This window comes from Emys orbicularis, chromosome 2, assembly GCF_028017835.1.
Source record: "Emys orbicularis isolate rEmyOrb1 chromosome 2, rEmyOrb1.hap1, whole genome shotgun sequence".
Taxonomy (NCBI): Eukaryota; Metazoa; Chordata; order Testudines; family Emydidae; genus Emys; species Emys orbicularis.
The window spans coordinates 166,764,698-166,786,413 of NC_088684.1; the positions used below are offsets into that span (position 1 = coordinate 166,764,698).

At 47.9% G+C, this 21,716-nt stretch overlaps 1 protein-coding gene across 1 annotated transcript in view; it reads left to right on the forward strand.

Annotated features, from left to right (window-relative positions):
• The window catches only part of NSUN2 (NOP2/Sun RNA methyltransferase 2), a 62,527-nt gene extending 41,675 nt beyond the window's left edge, over positions 1-20,852 (forward strand). The window contains exons 16-19 of the mRNA XM_065398836.1: positions 3,943-4,023; positions 5,325-5,463; positions 17,513-17,552; positions 20,314-20,852. Coding sequence (XP_065254908.1) covers positions 3,943-4,023; positions 5,325-5,463; positions 17,513-17,552; positions 20,314-20,698 — 645 coding nt within the window. The 3' untranslated portion in view covers positions 20,699-20,852. The remainder of the gene's footprint in view (positions 1-3,942; positions 4,024-5,324; positions 5,464-17,512; positions 17,553-20,313) is intronic.
• The last annotated feature ends 864 nt before the right edge of the window (positions 20,853-21,716 follow it).

Here is a 21,716-nt window from a genome sequence, read left to right on the forward strand (position 1 = left end):
CAAATTTGCAGGGGCGCAAGAATCCAGCATGAGAGCTGAGAACCGACAGGGAGCCCTGGGAGCTGTAGTTCCTTGGTTAGCTCCCTGCCTATAGAGCCAGCCCTGGAGCAGGGAAAGAACTACATTTCCCAGCATTCCCTCGGCCGCAATTAACAGGAAAGGGAGGGGGAAGGAGTGTAGAACTGAAACCTCATGCTGCAGCTTGCTGTAAATGGTAGGGACAGAGCCAGCTCTAGGTTTTTTGCCGCCCCCCACCCCAGCCCTGGGCTCCCCCCGCACCCCTGTGTTGCCTCAGCCCTGGACTCTCTCTCGCCCACACCCCCTGCTGCCCCAGCTTTGGCCCCCACCCGCACCCCCCTGCTGCCCCAGCCCTGGGCTCTCCCCCCACCCGCATCTCCTGCCACCCCAGCCCTGGGCTCTTCTCCCCCCCCCTGCACCCGCACTCCCTGCCGCCCCAGCTCTGGCCCCAACCTGCACCTCCTGCCGCCCCAGCCCTGGCCCCAGCCTGCACCTCCTGCCGCCCCAGCCCTGGGCTCTTCTCCCCCCCCTGCACCCGCACTCCCTGCTGCCCCAGCTCTGGCCCCCACCCACACCTCCTGCCGCCCCAGCCCTGGGCTCTCCCCCAAAGAAAGAATTGGGTGGACTAAACGGACATTGCACCTCTGTATCTGAAGCCTAGCAAGGCAGGTACGTGGATCCCACTAGAATTTAAAATGAAAAGTAAGGGAGGGGAGGCTCTACTAGACTGGGCAGCTTTAGATACAGTACCAGGCACGTAGGAGGATTTCCACTTCTGAGCCATGGAAGCAGAAATTGACTTTTCTTTTCCAGATTTAGCTAATATTCAGAAAGGGAATCCAGCATCTGCCTTCCAGATTTGAACACCCTCAAAATTCAGGAGTGCTCAAGCTCAATTTGGGCAACTGTTACTTCATTTCTCCCAAATCAAATATACTGATCCACTGTAACTTGCTGTAGGAAAAAGTAGAATAAATTGAGCAAGAAATGCTTCCCAGTGGTTATTAGGACTGGAATTGCTATTTTCAACAGCCCTTGCTTTTTTTATTATTTATTATTATTATTTAAGTTTTAGTTGTATTTGTTTAAAAGGAAGACAGTGATATTGCATTGGCAAATTCCCCATAGAAACAAAGAATGGAACAAAAGAATACTAAAGGCACCTCAACTTTTCGTCATTTATGTAGGACAGTCTTATAATATGCATCCAGATAGCCTTCAATCACACAAGCTGAAAATTGTTCCACTTTACTGCAGTTCTGTAACCATATGGGAACCAATCCTGTCTGTGTTCTGTGCACATCCAAAATTCCTGCTGAATGACCCGCCCTGGGAGCGAGTTACCAGTGACCCAGGGCTGGGGCGGCAGGAGGGTGCAGTGGGGTGGGGGTGGGGGTGAGGCAGGCAGCCAGCCAAAATTTTTTTTGCTTGGGGCAGCAAAAAACCTAGAGCCAGCCCTGATCATGTGCACATTCTCAATTTGGCAGGGCTGTATTAAAATTCCTATTTAATTAGACTGAGTACCCTCCACCTTTAAAATTATACTGCTTGGGAGTTACCAGACATGGAACACACATAGAAAAGCATGCAAAGAAGAAAGGAAGTTACTTGTTCAGTAACTGGAGTGCTTTGAGGTGTGTTGTATTTGTGTTCCACAACACATTCTCCTTTTCCCAGCTTCTGCTGAGTCTAATACTTCGGACTGGGTAGTGGTGAAGGAACAGAGGGTCAGTTTGTTTTTCCACCCTGCTTTATATACTCAAAGCGGTGAAGGTCCTGAGGCTGTGCAGGGAGTGGGGATACTGCAGGCTAAAGTGTTATGATCTCCAGTGCATGGAGTGCTTGCTCACCAGACATGGAACACACATAGATGACACATCTTGAAGAACTCCAGTTATTGAACCAGTAAATAACTTCCCTTTTTTGTGGAAATGTAGTGGCTACTCTCAGTATAGTCATTAAGGTCTGATTCACATCAGGGACTTGAATCAGTCTTCCACATGCCAAGCTAGTGCCATTGCCTTTTGGCTATTCTGAGGTGTGGGTTTTTTCATTAAAAGTTTTGTTCACATCAGAGCAGATATGTTAAAACCTCAAATTTTTTTGTGAAGTGGAATTCTTGTTTTCCGGACGGACCTATAGTGGAAAGAAATATGTTACAGCCCTCTGGATCGTGTGTGAAAGTGTTCAGAGATTTCATAGCCTCCCAAATAAAGGAATTTATATGGCCTTCATCAGAGAAATATCTGGGCATTTCACAAACATTAAAGGCTTATCCTTGGAACACACTTGTGAGATAGGGAAATATTCTCATTGTACAGATGGGAACCAAAAGATTAATGGCAAGGGTTTTTTATTTGTTTTGTTTGTTTTGGGGTGGGGGTTACGCTGCTAGGCATGGGTGCTTAAAATGGATTTAGGATCTTAACATTAAATGTGTACGTGTGTGTGTGCATTTTTTATTATATATAATATAATAAATATATATTATATATAACGTTCTAATATATATCAATAAAATAAAAATACACGCACACACATATACATATATGGAAAAGTCACTTAAGGCCAAAATTAAAAACGTGTGTGTGTGTGTGAGTGACAGTGACAGTGACAGTGAGGCCGGACGGTTGCAAAAGGGTCTTGGAAGGCCGATATGTTAGCCCTAGAATGTTAAAGGCCTTTTTTCCTACAAGCTGAAAGGGGTTACCTCAGGTCAATTAGGGACACCTGAATCCAATTAAGGGCTGCCTGAGGCCTTTACAAAACTCTCCTCTAGGCAGAGAAGAGGGGGGAGAGAGACAAGCTACGGCTTTTCCGGGCTGAGAGGCTGTGCTCCTTCCCATAGGGGAACAGCCAAACCTGAGGACCTGCTAGGCAGGGGCGGCTCTGTTTTTTGCCGCCCCAAGCATGGCAGTCAGGCGGCCTTCGGTGGCACGCCTGCGGGCAGTCCACTGGTCACCCGGATTCGGCAGCATTTCTGCGGGTGATCTGCCGGTCCTGTGCCTTCAGCGTACCCACCACCGAATTGCCACGGGACCGGCGGACTTCCCGCAGGCATGCCGCCGAAGGCTGCCTGACTGCCGCCCCCCACGGCTTGCCACCCCAGGCACGCGCTTGCTGCGCACTGGTGCCTGGAGCCGCCCCTGCTGCTAGGGGAAGGACTGACAGCTCAGGGCAAGCAACAGGATGACACCGTGCCCCAGTGAGGAGGCAAGGAAAGGTATTCCCTTTTGTTTTGGGGTTTAAGAGACTGTTTCCTTTTTCTTTGATGAAGGATCACCCATTAGGTCAACCGTGGGGCCTACCCTGGAAACACCGCCAAAGGAGCACAGAAGGGGGGGAGGCGAGCACAGAAGGGGGGGAGGCAAACACTGCCCAGAGTGGGACTGATTTACCCCAGACCCGCCATCGCCAGACAGGGAAGTGCTAAGTCTGGCGAAACGGAAGAGGTGCCTTGCCACAGTATATATGTTTTTAATCTTGGCCTTAAGTGACTTTTCCAAGGTCACACAGGAAGTCCTAAACAGAGCTGGAAACTGAACCTGTTTCTTAAAAGCATTTTAGTGCCTTAATGGCAAGACCACCTCTTCTCCCCATAGGGATAAGTGATCAATTTTCAACAAGGAAGTGGTTAACAAGAGGATGCCCCAAGATGTATAACTGTATCTTCAGAGTTGGGAACTTTTATTCATCCTTTTCTCCCAAAGCACTATAATTTGAACAGCACTAATAATATAAGCTGGTCTAAATTTTGATTCTGACTTTTGAGTTTAATTCAATCTCCAACAGAAATGAAGACCTCTGTATGGCAGAGTTACTCTTCCCTGTGATTGCTAGTTAAGCAGTTTCAAGATGAGTTACGTAACTCTTAAACTTGGTTTTCCTTAAACTTGACTGGTACTTTTTTACTTTGATTGACAGGTTATTAACACTGGGATAAAAGTCTGGTCTCGCAACAGTGATGGTGAACAGTTCGGCTGTGCCTTCAGACTAGCACAAGAGGTAATTGCAAAGCACTATGCTTTCATATCATGGGATCTCTATTCATATTTCCCATAGTGCCTGCTGTATCCTCAATATGAATGTTGCATATTGTGAAATGCAGCCTCCAAACTTAGCGTTTTAAACTGCATTAAACAAATGGATTGCGTTCTGATGTTACTGTTCATTCAGAGCTTTTCTTTAATTTGATCTTTTGTCAGAAAGCAGTGTGGTGATAGCTGGTGTGGGATACAGCTGAGAATGTCAAACTCAGGACAGACTGATAAAAATAGGACACACACACCCAAAACTAGTGGTTTATTCTAACATTAGTTTCACCAAACCAGTAACAGAATGAGCTTCTGTAGCACTACACTGGTTAACAAGAAGCTAACAACACAGTCCCCGTATCACTACCCAGACATTTGGGCTTTATGCTGAGAGGTTACTGAAAACCTGATTCATCACATATGAAGTTCTTCCTATCCCAAAGGATTGGTCACTTCCCCAGATCATTATATAGACTTAGACCTTACCCAGATGTCACACTAAAGCCAATTCCTTTAGTCTAAAGGTTTTATTATTTTAAAAAAAGAGAGGGTTGTTAAATAGTCAAAGGAATCATATACATTACAAGTGATTATAGAGTTGTGGATCAGGTTCATAGCAGAGATGATAATTCTGCTGGCTTGCAAAAGTTGCTTTCTGCATCACGCCCGAAAGCTTCAGGGTCATTCAGTCCTTTGTTCAAAGCTTCCATAGAAAGTTACAGTTCAGAGGAATGACGCAGGAATGAAGATGATGCATGATGTCATAGCTGCAATTTATAGTTCACAGCACAGGTACATGGAAATTTACTAGCAGAAATGGAGTCCAGGGCCACATGCCCTTACCACATCTCCTTACATGCTCTGCTGAATCATAGGGCATCAGTGGCTCCAGGCTGTCTGAGGCATCCTCAAGAAGAACAGCAGGGCGAGTTGAGTCCCTTCAATGGCCTATTAACTCATGGATGGGCCATCAGCGCAGAGATAGCCAGTGCTGATGCAAATTTGTCTGGGGGTGTCACCTAGGAACACAAAAGCACAAGTTTGAGATACAAATATATAGCAGATATTCATAACTTCAGATACAAAGATGATACATGCAAATAAACAGGATTATCAGTTTAGCAAATCATAACTTTTCTAAAGATACTTTAGATGACTTGTATAAGATTTATTGCAGTTATATAATTAAATGTGATCAATAGCTACCCATCTTTTATATAGCATCACAAGCAGAGATTGCATTTTGAAACTAATTGTATTTTTTACCACCAGGGAATATATACACTGTACCCATTCATTAATGCAAGGATTATAAATGTGTGCATAGAAGATGTTAAAGTGCTGTTAACTCAAGAGAATCCATTCTTAAGTAAATTTAGCAGTGAAACACACAAACGGGTCAAAGACTTGGGTAAGCTTTCTGTTTTTATTATGGCAAAATAGTGCATCTGTAAAACTTGCAAACTCCTTCCAATGAGTTATCCATTCAAATTAATGGAAAATCCAACTACTTTAATATATTAGTCTTAGCCATGACTTCTAGCCATCTATAGTGCAATAGTTAATATAGACATTCTAATGTGCTGGAGACAAGAGCCTTTCCAGAGGCTGTGGCTCCATCTGGCCCCAACTAGGAGCATAGCTAGGGGGGGAGCAGGGGGGACAGCCGCTCCCCCCACTGAGCATATTCACCAAAGGTGGTGCCTTGCTGCCGCCGACTCTGGGTGCTTCGGGGCTGGAGGGAGCGCCCATGGGGAAAAAAGCCCAGCCCAGCTCCCCGGTCCCGGCCTCGAGCACCCGCCCAGCTCACCTCCAGTCCGCTGCCGCCTCCTCCCCTGCCCTGGCTCCCAGTGCTTGCCCTGCGAAACTGATTCGCGGCAAGCCTGGGAGGGGAGGAGAAGGGGGAACGCGGCACGCTGGGGAAGAGGTGGGGCCAGGGTGGGAATTTGGGGCGGGGTCCAATAGGGATAGGGAGGGCGCAGAGTCGGGGCGGGGCAGGGGGCAGGGATTTGGGAAGGGGTCCAATAGGGGCAGGGAGGGGGCGGAGGCAGGGCAGGGCTGTTCTTCGGCGGCGGGCCCTTGACTCGCTCCAGGTCTTCAGGGGCACGTCGGTGGCAGGCCCTGCAGAGCCGCCGAAGACCCGGAGCGAGTGAAGGGCCCGCCGCCGAAGACCTGGTAGGGAACCACCTGGTGAGTACAAGCCCCCTGTCCCCCCCATCCAACCCCCTGTCCCCCCTCAGAATCCGCAACCCATCAACCCCGCTTTTTGTCCCCTAACCACTCCCTCCTCAGACCCCCCCCCAGGACCACACCCTCTACCCAACCCTCCCCCCCCCCCGTCCCCTGACTGCCCCCACAGAACCTCCGCCCCCTCCAACCGCTCCCTGTCCCTTATCCAACCCCTCCTCCCGGCCCAGCCCCCTTACCATGCTGCTCAGGGCAGCGTGTATGGATACCGCACGGCCCACTGGAGCTCGCAGCCCCACCCCCTTACCATGCCGCTCAAAGTGATAGGAGCTGCAGAGCGGTCCAGAACGCTGGCGGCGGGGCACGCTGAGGCTCTGCAAGAGGGGGGGAGGTGGGGGAGCCTCCCCTGCCGGGAGCTCAGGTGGGCCGGATGTGGCCTGTGGGCCGGTGTAACGACAGAAAAACCTCCCTCTCCCAATTGCCCACCCCTTTAACAACCAGTTCTAAACCAGCTTCTAAATTTAATAACCGGTTCACGCAAACGGGCTCCAGCTCACCGCTGGATACAGGTGCCTCCAAATAATTTTTGAGCGGTGTCATTTTCTTCTGGACAAGCTTCTAACACCCCCTCCATGCACTTGAGTGTCAAGTTTTCCTTGGCATTTGGAGTGGGGGCTGAAGGAGGGGGAACAATGACCCCTCGGGTTTGTTTCAGCAACACTAATGGGTGTGGGGGGGGGCAGGCAGAGTTGTAGGGGAGAGATCTTTATTGGGCACACTGAGGCTGCAGAGTTTGTGGGAGGTGCCTGGCCCCCGCTTGCGTCCCTGAGCCCCTGGTGACACAGCAAACTAGGTCCTTCGGAAACATGGCCCTCTTTGGCCCAGGTCAGGGGAGATGCTGCTGTCTTGGGTCTGGACTAGAACAGTTCAGAAGTGTTCTGCCATTGCAGGATGTGTGTTATAGGAGCAGTCAGAGACCGTAACAAAGATTTGGACCCCCAGGATAGTCACGTGGAAGGAGACTGAGCCTGCAATCTACGTGGGCAAGACAGGCCCAGGTTGGGAGGGGAAACAGAGGCACAGAGAGGGGAAGTGACTCGCCTAAGGCCACTTAATGGGTCAGTGGCAGAGCTCAGATCAGGGCCCAGCTCTCCTGATTCCCAGTCCAGTGCCCCATCCACTAGACCCATGCCACCTCCCACATATGTATTGGGTTTGATCCCTTCTTGTTCCACTCAGTCAGGTCACCTTTATGGAAAGGGGCCTATACGGTCTGAAAAAACCCTTCTGGTATTAGGAAGGTAGCTCCTGGAGGCTCCAGCTAGATGAGGGCCCATTGTCCTAGTAAGAGACAGTCCCCTCACTCCAAACAGACAGAGGATGGAGTATTATCCCCATTTTATAGACAGGGAACTGAGGCCCAGGGAGATTAAGTGACTCATCCAAGGTCCCCCCAGGGAGTCTGTGGCAGAGGCAGGAACTGAACCTACATCTCCCAAGACCCAGTCTGTTGCCTTATCTAGAAGCCCATCCCCTAAGCTGCAGATGCCCCCTAAAGAATGGGAAATGCTCCAGAGCTCATGTCTGCACCCCACGCTTTCCAAGATGGCAGCTGAGTTTTCTCTAGCAGCAGCAGGATTGGCTGCTTTATATGCTATATTTACAATACCTCCCGCCCCAGAGATTGTACCCTGGACCTGTAGCCCCACAAGTACCAACCCCCTTGAGCCAAGGGAACTATCCCATTGGCTGTGAGTGAAACCAGCCACTAGGGGGCACCGCACTCCCACAGCCTACCCAATGGTTACACCCATAGATGAGTGAATCTGATTTCCCCCCCCCCCCCCTTTTTACTAAAAATACATCCAGGATCAGCCCCCTCCCCCATGCCGGCACAGAAGATGGCCTGGTCCCCACTGAATCCCTCTCACATATCATGCAGTCCCCCTGCATATCTGGGTTGGTGGGGTGCTCCCCAGCACCCCTCGCCACAGATTCTTTTATGCACAATGTAGGCTCCAGCAGTAAAACCCAGACACCTAATCTGAGTTCTCAGGCATCTCTCTTGCCTCTCTGCACTAAGCCTTCAGCCACTTGGAATTGCTCACTGCCTTTCCGAATGGGTTTGTAGTTGATATTCTGCGCATGTCACTGGTAATACTTTGGTCTGATCCTTTGAAGACATTTTGCTGCAGTAAATGGAACTTGGGAGGTTTTTTTTAAAGTTTTTTTTTTGTTTTTGTTTTACTATTTATTTATTTGGACTGAATGGCGCACTGGAGAGAGGTGATGGATTGATAGTTCTGGTACCTAGTCACCTCTGTTCCTGTAGAACAGGAGAGCAGCAGGGCCAGCCAGCCAGCCCCCCCATGATTCCCCAATGATGGGCTTCTGTAGATAAATCTCTGATAATTTTCATATGACTTTACATGGTGCCTCTTCATATAACCTTTTAGTGGGTCTACCCATGTGTGACCTCTGTTTTCATGAAACTTTGTATCAAAGCCTCATATAGAAACCTTGTACTGATGAGCCTTGGTGTATGAAAACTTTGTATCAAAGCCTCATGTAGAAACTTTGCATTGCCCTTGGTATAATGTTATAACCCCTAAGAATAGAATAAGGTAGAAGAAAAATGTCTCTTTGCTAAGAATAGACTAAGATTTCCCCTCACCCCTTAATCAGTTGCCCTGTTGAATGAATGAGGAAGGTGTGGAAGTCCGGCATCTCCAGACAGCTGCAACAGTTGGAGAGGGGATGGAAGCCAGACCCAAGGACAATAAAACTTGTCAAGTGGGCTCATGTACTTGTAAAACAATATCATTCTTGTGTTTTTATTTTAAGTACAAAATAAATATGTATAACGAATTTAAAAGTATGTAATTAGTAATTTGATATGTCGGGTGGTGCCTTTTTTTATGTGTTCACTCCCCCTGATATTAGAACCTGGCTACGCCACTGGCCCCAACCCTGGAAGCTTACTAGACTAAGGTTTGTAAACCCTGCAGGACCCAGAGAGCCTGGACTCTTGCATAGAATGTGACCTTCATGGAACCAGAAGAGTCACGGGTCTGGGATTCTCACAAAGCATAAATTCAGCAAGAACGTCTGACTAGCCACATTTCTTAACTCTGCCTATTTTTGTTCCTGCATGTACTTTAGTTGAAGCTGTTCCTAACCCCTGCAGGTGTCTTTATTCATTGTATGTTTTAAGGATGGCATTGGCCATCTCTAGATTAAATATACTAATATTTTATCTAAACAAGTAGGAAAAGATGCTCACTCTGAACTTTTTTTTCTCTCCCTGTTATGTGAAAAACCCTTTTACAAACAGGGCACTGACTATACAGGAGAAACAGTAAAAAATGCCTCTAAGCGTAGTTCTGTCAAATGTACGCAGTAAAGCAAAAGAATTTGTTAAACTCTTTCAGCTATAGTAGTCTTAAGTATTACTTGTAAAAATTCAGACAGAAGTTTGATTCTTCTTCGAGTGATTGTTCACGTCCATTACACATTAGGCGTGCGCGCGCTGCGTGCACGAGCGTCGGAAACTTTTCCCCTCAGCGGCTCCCGTCGGGCCGGCAGGGTCCCCCCCTCCCGCCAGAGCGGCACCCCGCTCTAGCGTATATATATTCCCTGCGGGCCCGACCCTCCCTCAGTTCCTTCTTACCGTCCGTGGCGGCGTTGGAACAACTCTGTCTCTCGTCGGAGAGTGTCCCTTAGCGTAGTAATTAGTGTTATCTTTACAGTTATCAGTTCTTAACTGTTAAGCTTAACACTAGCTACTATCAGTTCTTTAGAAAGACTTAAACTTCTTTGTGTTAGGTGTTTGGTCAACCCCGGCCCTGGGCGGCGGGGCATGCCGCACGCCCAAGGCTTCAAGGCTTGTGCCACGTGCCGCAAGCCTATGCCACTAAGCGATCCACACGATTCGTATCTCCGTTGCCTGCGGGAAGCACACCAAAAAGAGCGCTGCAAGATCTGTAAGGCTTTCAAGCCCAGGACTAAGAAAGAGAGAGACTTTCGCCTTAAGCAGCTGCTCATGGAGACGGCATTACAGCCCTCCACTTCGACGGCACCGTCAACCTCGGTGCGGAGTGCCCCGGCATCGGTCCGTGATCCGGCGCCGGTGGGGCATCCTAAGCCCATGGCACCGAATCAGCGGGAACACCTCCGGCACCGGTCGTCTTCGCCGGCAAAATTGAAGGGCCAACCCAAGGCCCGAGGACGTTCCCCGCATAAGAGGGTAGCGCCCGCGAAGACCTCGAGTGCGCCTAAGGCTGTTGCGGCCCCAGCACAGATCCCGGTGGCAGTGGCTCCGGCGCCAAAAGGCCCGTTGAGACCCGGGATAGGCGCGTCGAGTGAGGAGGAAGGGCTGGAGGAGCTTTTGGAACAGCCCTCCACTCCGGACACATTTGAGGCAGCAAAGGACCTCATTGAATTGTCCGCTGAGGGCCCCCTCCAAGCTAAGGACAATCCGCCGAGACTGCCATCCAGAGGCAAGCCGGCAATGGTGCACCCATCACGGTCACCATCTCGGCACCGTTCACGGCGTAGGTCCCGGTCGAGCTCCGCCTCGGTGGACTCCCGGCTTCCCTCCGCGCAGAGAACCGCACAGCCGTCGGGCCCCAATAAGCGCCCGGCACTGACCCAGCAGCCCTACTCGAGTAGGCACCGGGACGTGTCAGTTACGCGATCCCCGAGACCGACCACCCGCAGTCGTTCCCGGTCCCGAGGTCACCGGTACCGATCCAGGTCCTGGTCAGCAAGACGCTAGTCCCGGTCACGGAGGCACTACTCTCCGACCCCGGACCGGCACCATCCCACGGCACCGCCGTGGCCTTCCAGATCACCTTCCGTGGTTTCGGATGCAGACTCGGGCCGGTCCAACAGATATGCCCACAGGGCACAGGCCAGTAGGGAAAACGAAGCCACTTGGCACCCACAATGGGGCATAAGAACATAAGAACATAAGAAAGGCCGTACTGGGTCAGACCAAAGGTCCATCTAGCCCAGTATCTGTCTACCGACAGTGGCCAATGCCAGGTGCCCCAGAGGGAGTGAACCTAACAGGCAATGATCAAGTGATCTCTCTCCTGCCATCCATCTCCATCCTCTGACGAACAGAGGCTAGGGACACCATTCTTACCCATCCTGGCTAATAGCCATTTATGGACTTAGCCACCATGAATTTATCCAGTCCCCTTTTAAACATTGTTATAGTCCTAGCCTTCACAACCTCCTCAGGTAAGGAGTTCCACAAGTTGACTGTGCGCTGCGTGAAGAAGAACTTCCTTTTATTTGTTTTAAACCTGCTGCCTATTAATTTCATTTGGTGACCCCTAGTTCTTGTATTATGGGAATAAGTAAATAACTTTTCCTTATCCACTTTCTCAACATCACTCATGATTTTATATACCTCTATCATGTCCCCCCTTAGTCTTCTCTTTTCCAAACTGAAGAGTCCTAGCCTCTTTAATCTTTCCTCATATGGGACCCTCTCTAAACCCTTAATCATTTTAGTTGCTCTTTTCTGAACCTTTTCTAGTGCTAGAATATCTTTTTTGAGGTGAGGAGACCACATCTGTACACAGTATTCGAGATGTGGGCGTACCATGGATTTATATAAGGGCAATAATATATTCTCAGTCTTATTCTCTATCCCCTTTTTAATGATTCCTAACATCCTGTTTGCTTTTTTGACCGCCTCTGCACACTGCGTGGACATCTTTAGAGAACTATCCACGATGACGCCAAGATCTTTTTCCTGACTCGTTGTAGCTAAATTAGCCCCCATCATGTTGTATGTATAGTTGGGGTTATTTTTTCCAATGTGCATTACTTTACATTTATCCACCTTAAATTTCATTTGCCATTTTGCTGCCCAATCACTTAGTTTTGTGAGATCTTTTTGAAGTTATTCACAATCTGCTTTGGTCTTAACTATCTTGAGTAGTTTAGTATCATCTGCAAACTTTGCCACCTCACTGTTTACCCCTTTCTCCAGATCATTTATGAATAAATTGAATAGGATTGGTCCTAGGACTGACCCTTGGGGAACACCACTAGTTACCCCTCTCCATTCTGAGAATTTACCATTAATTCCTACCCTTTGTTCCCTGTCCTTTAACCAGTTCTCAATCCATGAAAGGACCTTCCCTTTTATCCCATGATAGCTTAATTTACGTAAGAGCCTTTGGTGAGGGACCTTGTCAAAGGCTTTCTGGAAATCTAAGTACACTATGTCCACCGGATTCCCCTTGTCCACATGTTTGTTGACCCCTTCAAAGAACTCTAATAGATTAGTAAGACACGATTTCCCTTTACAGAAACCATGTTGACTATTGCTCAAGAGTTTATGTTTTTCTATGTGTCTGACAATTTTGTTCTTTACTATTGTTTCAACTAATTTGCCCAGTACCGACGTTAGACTTACCGGTCTGTAATTGCCGGGATCACCCCTAGAGCCCTTTTTAAATATTGGCGTTACATTAGCTAACTTCCAGTCATTGGGTACCGAAGCCGATTTAAAGGACAGGTTACAAACCTTAGTTAATAGTTCCGCAACTTCACATTTGAGTTCTTTCAGAACTCTTGGGTGAATGCCATCTGGTCCCGGTGACTTGTTAATGTTGAGTTTATCAATTAATTCCAAAACCTCCTCTAGTGATACTTCAATCTGTGACAGTTCCTCAGATTTGTCACCTACAAAAGGCAGCTCAGGTTTGGGAATCTCCCTAACATCCTCAGCCGTGAAGACTGAAGCAAAGAATCCATTTAGTTTCTCCGCAATGACTTTATCATCTTTAAGCGCTCCTTTTGTATTTTCATCGTCAAGGGGCCCCACTGGTTGTTTAGCAGGCTTCCTGCTTCTGATGTACTTAAAAAACATTTTGTTATTACCTTTGGAGTTTTTGGCTAGCCGTTCTTCAAACTCCTCTTTGGCTTTTCTTATTACACTCTTGCACTTAAGTTGGCAGTGTTTGTGCTCCTTTCTATTTGCCTCACTAGGATTTGACTTCCACTTTTTAAAGGAAGTCTTTTTATCTCTCACTGCTTCTTTTACATGGTTGTTAAGCCACAGTGGCTCTTTTTTAGTTCTTTTACTGTTTTTCTTAATTTTGGGTATACATTGAAGTTGAGCCTCTATTATGGTGTCTTTAAAAAGGGCCCACGCAACTTGCAGGGATTTCACTTTAGTCACTAACCTTTTAACAAGGGGGCCAGCCAGGACAATGCCCATTCTGGATCCCTTGGGCCTACCACCAGCAAGGCCCCCCCGTCCAGGACCTCGAGATCTGGCCCCTCGGGACACCGGTCCCGCTCTCCGCAGTGGCGCTCACCCTCTCGCAAGGAGGCTATGGTCTCCAGACCGCCGGAGCGAGAAAGGGCGGACTCGGCACCGAGCCCGGCACCGTCTCAGACCCACGTCATAGAGCGGACTCCAGAGGAGCACCCAGTCGGTGAGGAGTTGCAGGAGGAGGAAGATGCGCAAAAGGCCCTGACCTCTTCCTCCTCACCAGACGAAGCCATGGCGGGCACAACAGTGTCCGGCCCTCCCCCGATTGACCATCGGGCGCACCAGGAACTGCTCCACCGAGTAGCCCTCAATCTGGGGTTGCAGGCGGAGGAGACGGTAGAGCAGGAGGACCCCATGGTTGACATCCTAAGCCCGGAGGGCCCCTCCAGGATCGCGCTCCCGCTCATAAAAACGGTCCAGTCCAACTACAAAACAGTATGGCAAACACCGGCCTCCAGTGCACCAACTGCGAAAGGCGTGGAGAGGAAATACTTCGCCCCATCTAAAGGGTTCGACTTCCTCTTCTCTCACCCAACACCCTGTTCGCTGGTCGTCTCTGCGGTCAACGAACGAGAGCGACATGGCCAGCAAGCCCCGGCCCCCAAGGCCAAGGAGGCAAAACGCTTGGACTTATTTGGGAGAAAGGTCTACTCGTCCGGGGGCCTCCAGTTGAGGATCGCTAACCAGCAAGCGATTCTGAACAGACACAACTTCAATTCTTGGGCATCAGTCTCCAAGTTTAAGGAATCCCTGCCTCAGGGCTCACAACCCGAGTTTGCCGCTATAGTAGACGAAGGGAAGGCAGTAGCCAAAACCGCTCTACAGGCCTCTCTTGACTCCGCGGATGCAGCTGCTAGGACAATCGCGTCAGGAGTGGTAATGAGGCGCTCGGCATGGCTACAGGCTTCCAGCCTTCCCCCAGAGGTGCAAAACAACCCTCCAAGACCTTCCGTTCGAGGGGTCAGGCTTGTTTTCGGACCAGACGGATGCCAGACTACATAGCCTCAAAGACTCTAGAGCAACCCTCAAGTCGTTGGGAATGCATACCCCAGTGACACAGAGGAAACCCTTTAAGCCCCAACCACCGCAGAGGCAGTACCACCCTCGTCCTAGACAGGAACCGTACCGCAGAAGGGGCAGGGATAACAGGCGTAGACGTAACAACACGCCTAACCAGGGCCAGAATCATGGCCAAGGCAAGCCGCAGCTGGGAAATAAGCAAGGGTTTTGAAGCTGCGATCGAGGACAGCGTACCAAACTCTATTCCGGATCCCCCTCTATGTTTCAGGGACCGCCTGTCCCATTTTTACCGTGCTTGGTCACATATAACATCGGACCGCTGGGTCCTGCGCACGGTGGAGGCGGGCTACACCCTTCAGTTCTCCTTGCCCTCTCCCTCCCACCCCTGGGTTGGGGGGCGCACCTGGGGGACCTGCGGACCCAGGGCTTATGGTCCAGGGAAGAAAAGTTGCTTCACATCAATCTGAAGGAGTTAAGGGCGGTTCGCCTCGCCTGCCAGACCTTTCACGCTACCATAGAAGGCCACAGCGTGTCAGTTCTGACGGACAACACTACCGCCATGTTCTACATAAACAAGCAGGGCGGGTCCCGATCCTCTCCCCTCTGTCACGAGGCGCTCCTCCTATGGGACTTCTGCATAGCCCATTCAGTCCACCTACTCGCAACATATCTCCCAGGGGCCCAAAACGGGTTGGCAGACCGCCTCAGCCGGTCCTACCACATGCACGAATGGCTAAGACAGGACGTCCTGCATTTAATCTTCCAGAGGTGGGGGTTTCCCCAGGTGGATCTCTTCGCCACCAAGAGCAACAGCCAATGCCCTCAGTTTTGTTCATTCCAGAACCTCAGCCCGGGCTCGTTGGCAGATGCCTTCGCGATTCCGTGGGGCGGGAGCCTGAGGTATGCCTTCCCTCCATTCCCGCTCATCCACAGGGTCCTCCTCAAGACCCGCAGGGACAAGGTGACAGTCATCCTCATCGCCCCAGCGTGGCAACGCCAGCACTGGTTTCCAGCAGGGTCGTGACTGTCCGTGACCACCCCGATCGCCCTCCCCCTCCATCGCGACCTCATCACACAAGACCGGGGTCGCCTACTCCACTCGAACCTACCGTCGCTACATCTCACGGCGTGGTATCTCTCTGGCTAAACGATACGGAGCACAGGTGCTCCCACCAGGTCCAGCAAATTCTCCTTGGTATTAGGAAGCCCTCCACAAGAGCGACCTACCTTGCCAAATGGAAAAGGTTCTCCCACTGATGTGAGCCTCATCACATACAGCCTCTGCAGGCCTCAGTCCCATCAATTCTGGACTACTTGCTACACCTCAAGCATCAAGGGCTTGCCCCCGCCTCAATTAAAGTGCATCTGGCTGCCATATCAGCGTTCCACCCTGGGGAGTTGGGGGTTTCGGTGTTCTCCAACCCCACAGTAGTCCGATTCCTCAAGGGGCTGGAGCGGGTGTTTCCCTACTCGTGCCTGCCGGTCCCTGCGTGGAATCTCAACCTGGTCCTGACTAAACTCATGGGGCCACCCTTTGAACCCCTAGCCTCTTGCTCCCTCATGCACCTCTCATGGAAGGTAGCGTTTCTCGTGGCCATCACATCGGCTAGGAGGGTATCAGAATTGAGAGCCATCACTTCAGAACCACCTTATACGGTTTTTTATAAGGATAAGGTGCAACTGAGGCCGCACCCTAAATTCCTTCCAAAGGTGGTCACGCATTTTCATATGGGACAGGACATTTGTTTACCGGTGTTCTTCCCTAAGCTCCATACGGACCCAAGCCACTGCAGCCTGCATACTCTCGATGTCCGTAGAGCCTTGGCATTTTATCTAGAACGGACCAGGCCATTCCGCAAATCGACTCAACTGTTTATTGCCATTGCGGAGCAAATGAGAGGCCAACCTATCTCGACGCAACGCTTGTCGGCATGGATTGTGCTTTGCATACGCACATGCTATGAGCTCGCCAACGTACCAGCCCCGGAGATCAGGGCTCACTCAACTAGGGCCCAAGCGTCCTCGGCGGCTTTCTTGGCGCAGGTTCCACTCCAGGAGATCTGTAAAGCGGCCACCTGGTCGTCGGTGCATACGTTCACAGCCCACTACGCGATCCATCATCAGACCAGAGAGGACGCGGTGGTCGGCAGGGCTGTGCTTCAATCAATTGTTCCTTGACTCCTACCCTCCTCCAATGGTAAGCTTGTGAGTCACCTAATGTGTAATGGACGTGAACAATCACTCGAAGAAGAAAAAACGGTTACTTACCTTCTGTAACTGTTGTTCTTCGATATGTGTTGTTCACGTCCATTACCCTTCCCACCCTCCTTCCCCTCGGTCGGAGTCACCGGCAAGAAGGAACCGAGGGAGGGTCAGGCCCGCAGGGATATATATACGCTAGAGCGGGGCGCCACTCTGGCAGGAGGGGGGACCCTGCCGGCCCGACGGGAGCCGCTGAGGGAAAAAGTTTCGGACGCTCGTGCACGCGGCGCGCGCACACCTAATGTGTAATGGACGTGAACAACACATCTCGAAGAACAACAGTTACAGAAGGTAAGTAACCGTTTTTTTTAGTTCTTTCATGCTAGGGTTCTATATAATCTTGCATCCATACTCATCACAATGGTATCTGCATGCCTGATGCTGTCCCTTTAAGATAAAATGTAGACACAAAAGTATTCTTCCAAAACTCTAACCTAGTCTTTTGGCCAACATTCTGTGACTTCTGATTTATTTTTGAGTACTTCATATGGAACCCGTAACCAGATTTGTAGAGAGAAATTTTTATTGTTCTAGAATTCAGGCATATATTGGTTTCTATGAGGATGGTTTTTTTGCGATAAGGCTGTTCTGATTGCTGTACAACAATACACATTTTGCTGTTAGAACATTTTGGAATCACAAGTATTTTTAATATGTTTCCAAGTAAATTTACCTAATCTTTCTTTGCTAGCAATGGGGAGCATTGTCCTGAAGTATGAACCAGATCCCAGGTAAGTAGATGCTTTACTAATATATATTTTTTCACTTATCCCCACTCAGAAAATGTGTAAGAGAAATACATGTGAATATAGAAACAAAAGCACGTAACTCATTACAATGGGTCTTTATCTTGAATTTCAGTGTCAGTTTTAAGCATTTGAGCATCTTTCAAAATGAAAATATTTGCTGTGAATTAATTTTCACTCTATTTGCTGATTAGAAAAATAGGCTTCCGTTAGTTTAGTGGTTATGCCTAGCAACAGCCAAGTGGTACTTCACTCCATCATAGGCAGTGTTGGAGCATGAAAATTATTCATAAATGTGGCATTAGCACTTCATACACTTAAAAAAAAAACTAATGTTGATTCTCCTTAAATTTGGTCAATAAATGTTGTTGTTTTTTAAATCTTCTTTCAGCCATGGATGTTAGGGCCCCTATTTTTGTTTGGTCCTGAACTTGTCCTTCAGCATTGCAGGTGCAGCTTGGTGCTTCTAATTTACATGCCAAAGTGATTTGTAAATGTGATTAGGCAGTTAGGATTCTAAATGGGTGCAGTTGTGGAGGCCATTTTTGTAAACTCGCATTTCTAAAAAGTCATGGCAGATTAGGGCTTGGCTATACTGGCACTTTATACCGCAATAAAGCCTCCCAGAGTGCTCTACCTTACTCCCGGTCCACACTGGCAAGGCACGTAGAGCGCTCTGAGTCCCTGGCTAGAGCGCTCCTGGTACTCCACCTCCACGAGAGGGATAACAGCTGTTGCGTATTGGCTGAGACGCCCCAGGGCCAGTGTAAACGGGGAGTTAAGTTACAGCACTCTGATTGACCTCTGGAAACGTCCCATAATCCCCTTAAATCAAGGGGCCTCTCTTCTCTTTGTTGTGAAATCGGCTGAGGAATGCGGAAGTATCTTTTCAGAGCTCCGTTTCAGACAGCGTCTGTTTATCTGCAACGGGGCAAAGCAAATGTTTACTGAGTGAGTGAGAGGCAGGGGGGCTCGGTGGATCTGAACTTACAAGATAGCTTGCTGACACACTCTCAACACTCCAAAAACCCACTCTCTCTCTCCTCCCGCATACAAACAACACACTCCACCCCACCCCTCTCATTTGAAAAGCACGTTGCAGCCACTTGAACGCTGGGATAGCTGCCCATAATGCACCGCTCCCAATGCTGCAAATGTGGCCACGCCAGTGCGCTTGCAGCTGTCAGTGTGGACAGACTGGAGCGCTTTCCGTAGTGCGCTCTCTGAAGGCTGGTTTAACCCAAAGCGCTCTACAGCTGCAAGTATAGCCAAGCCCTTAGAGGTTAAGCAGACTTTGCACTTCACCTTCACTATTGTCAGAGCTCTGAATGTAAATACAAGGCTTGAAATATTTATTAACTCAAAGACTCAGCCAACTAGCCTCAAATAAATAAAGAAAAATGTGAATGGAAGCCCACCAGTAAGGTCAAGAGCAATACCAGGCAGGGGAGACATATCCAACACATACTCTCTATTCCTCCTTATGGTCTTGGGGGTTTTTTTGGCTCCTCCTTCCCCATTAACAACTCCAGTGCTTATCTCTGTTGCTGCTAATAGCTTTGCGGAGCACAGCTCTGCAGTGAAATTAACATAGTTCTTTACCAGTTTCACTGCTGCCTGCAGGGTTTGGAATAGAAAAAGTGAAAATGACTCTTGTCTTGTCTGTCTTTACTTTGTAAAACGCAGAGCAGTAGCAGAGGCATTGGAGTTGTCAGTCAACTCACGAAGGTAACAGCTCACATGGAGAAAATTACCTTTGAAATTGTAAGGACCAGACAGTTTTATTTTAAAGGAAAGCTTAAATGATGCAGAAATGGATGGCTTAGTAGGAAAACTTTCTGTTTGCCAATGGCAAGTTGGATGAGTATATTTTTTTTCAAACTTCTATACATCTGGTTTAAGTTTGATCAATGGATTCTCTGTCTTTTCCATATATGAAAAGAATCCTGGGATTTAAAAATTCTTCCCTTCCTCGCTACTGTGTAAGGAAACGGAAAAGTATGTTGAAAAATTGGAAAGGGTGCAGAAAATAGCCACAAAAATTATTCAAGTGCTGAAGAAAATGCTTTATGGAGTTCAATCTGTTTAGGTTATCAGAAAGAAGATTGAGAGGTCACTTGACTGCAGTGTATAGGTGCCTTCGTGGGGAGAGAATACTGGGTACTCAGGGCTTTTAAATCTAGGGGAGAAAGATGTAACAAGAACCAGTTTTTGGAAGCTGAAGCCAGACAAATGAAAATAAGAAAAAAAGCGCACACACCCCTTTTTCTTATTTTTTTTTTTTTTTTTTTTCCCTTGGCAGTTTGTTCCAATGGCTAGTGAGAGATTCTCCAACTCCATGTTTTCGGATCAAAAGTGGATGCCTTTCTGGAAGGCATGCTTTAGGCTCAGTACAGGGTAATTAGGTGAAATGTAATGGCCTGTGACAAATAGTGCCTTTTGGCCTTAGTCTATTCTCCTATTTGATCAAACTCCATGAATCTATGAAATATGAATTTATATAGCTATTGCTCTACCTGCCTGTATGTTCCTCTCACAATCTGTAATATTGACTTGTCCTTATCAGTGTTTAACCAGTGCTGGATTAGGTATTGCATTAAAAGTAAAATTGCTGTTAGAGATACATAATACTGTTGCCTTGCTGTATTGAAATCATGTGTATAGCTATTAAATGAGAATTCATTTCTACAGAAATATTTTAAATATTAATTTACTCAATCTTTACCAAACACTAATTTTTTAATAGCAAACCTGATACCCTTCAGTGCCCTATTGTTCTGTGTGGCTGGCATGGAAAGACCTCACTTCGTGCCTTTGTGCCCAAGAATGAGAGACTTCATTACCTGAGGATGATGGGAGTTGAAGTGTTTAAAGCAAAGAGGAAAGAGGAGAATTTTGAAAGTAAAACAGAGGAAGGAGATCAGGACAGCACAAAGCACATGGAGGAAGAGATGGATATGGAACACAATGAATTAGCCACAAAAATGGAGGCAGAAGTGGACGAAGAACCTATTCACGAGCTTATGGAAAGCAGTGTTATAGAACCAGAGAATAAAATGGGAAATGTCCAGCCTTCCAGTGAAAATGCTGAAAATAGAGACATTGCTGACCTTAGTAGTGTGAAAGCTTGAGGTTTTCACTGTCTGTCATTTTGGCGTTACTTTTATGAGATGTAATCTAGACTTTTGTCTTCAGTATGTAAATACACTTTTAAAACTGTTTCAGTTTCTTGGGGGAGGTTGAAATGTGGCATGAGGTATTCTTTTTACAGAAGTTCCTTCCTGTTTTATTTTTTAAATAAAAAAAAAATCTTCCCCTAAGAGTCTTTCTTGTTCTTCCCATTTAACTCCATAGCATTGGTAATGTGGTATGTCTGTTGCCGGTGATGGACTATGCACCAGTATGTAGAGAGTGATTTTTCAAATATGAATTGTTTATTTAATCTGTAAATCCTGTCTGAGTTTGTCTTGATAGGATCATTTTTGAAAGAAGATCAATAGGTTTTCATGCAAAATGCATGAGGTTTTCAGGGAAACATAATTACAAAAGAAGTAATTTTCCTCTATAGTAAATTATGCTAAATAGTCTGTTGTAAAGTATAAAACATATTGGGCCAATGTACCAACTAGTACAGTTACCAGAAAAATTACTCTTGTTACTGAGTAAATTCAAAGTTATAAACAAGACACAACTCCCCAAATAGGAAATACAGAACATATATATTTGTACACTGCGTATGTGCAAAAGTCCTAGATGAAAAGGCAGTTTCCCAAGTTTGAGAGCCAGTTAATGTCTGTGTAACATTTCCAGCTCTTGTTGGGTGAACATACAGTAGCAATATCCAGGAACACTGTTGGTCATTTGCCTGGCTGGGAAACTGCAGCCATCCCTTCCTGATGCCTACCATGCTTTTGTAATCCATGCCTCTGTCACTTCAAGACTAGACTGCTGCATTGCACTCTACCTGGGCACTATACCTTAAGTGTACCTGGAAACAAGCTACCACAGAAAGCAATCCTAGGTAAGCAGTGCTTCCTAGCAGGAGCACATGACACCAGTGTTGCAAAATCTGTGTTGGTTGCCCTACTGGGTAATTATGGGTAGAATTTAAAGTATTGGGTTTGATACACAAAGTACTAAATGGCTCAG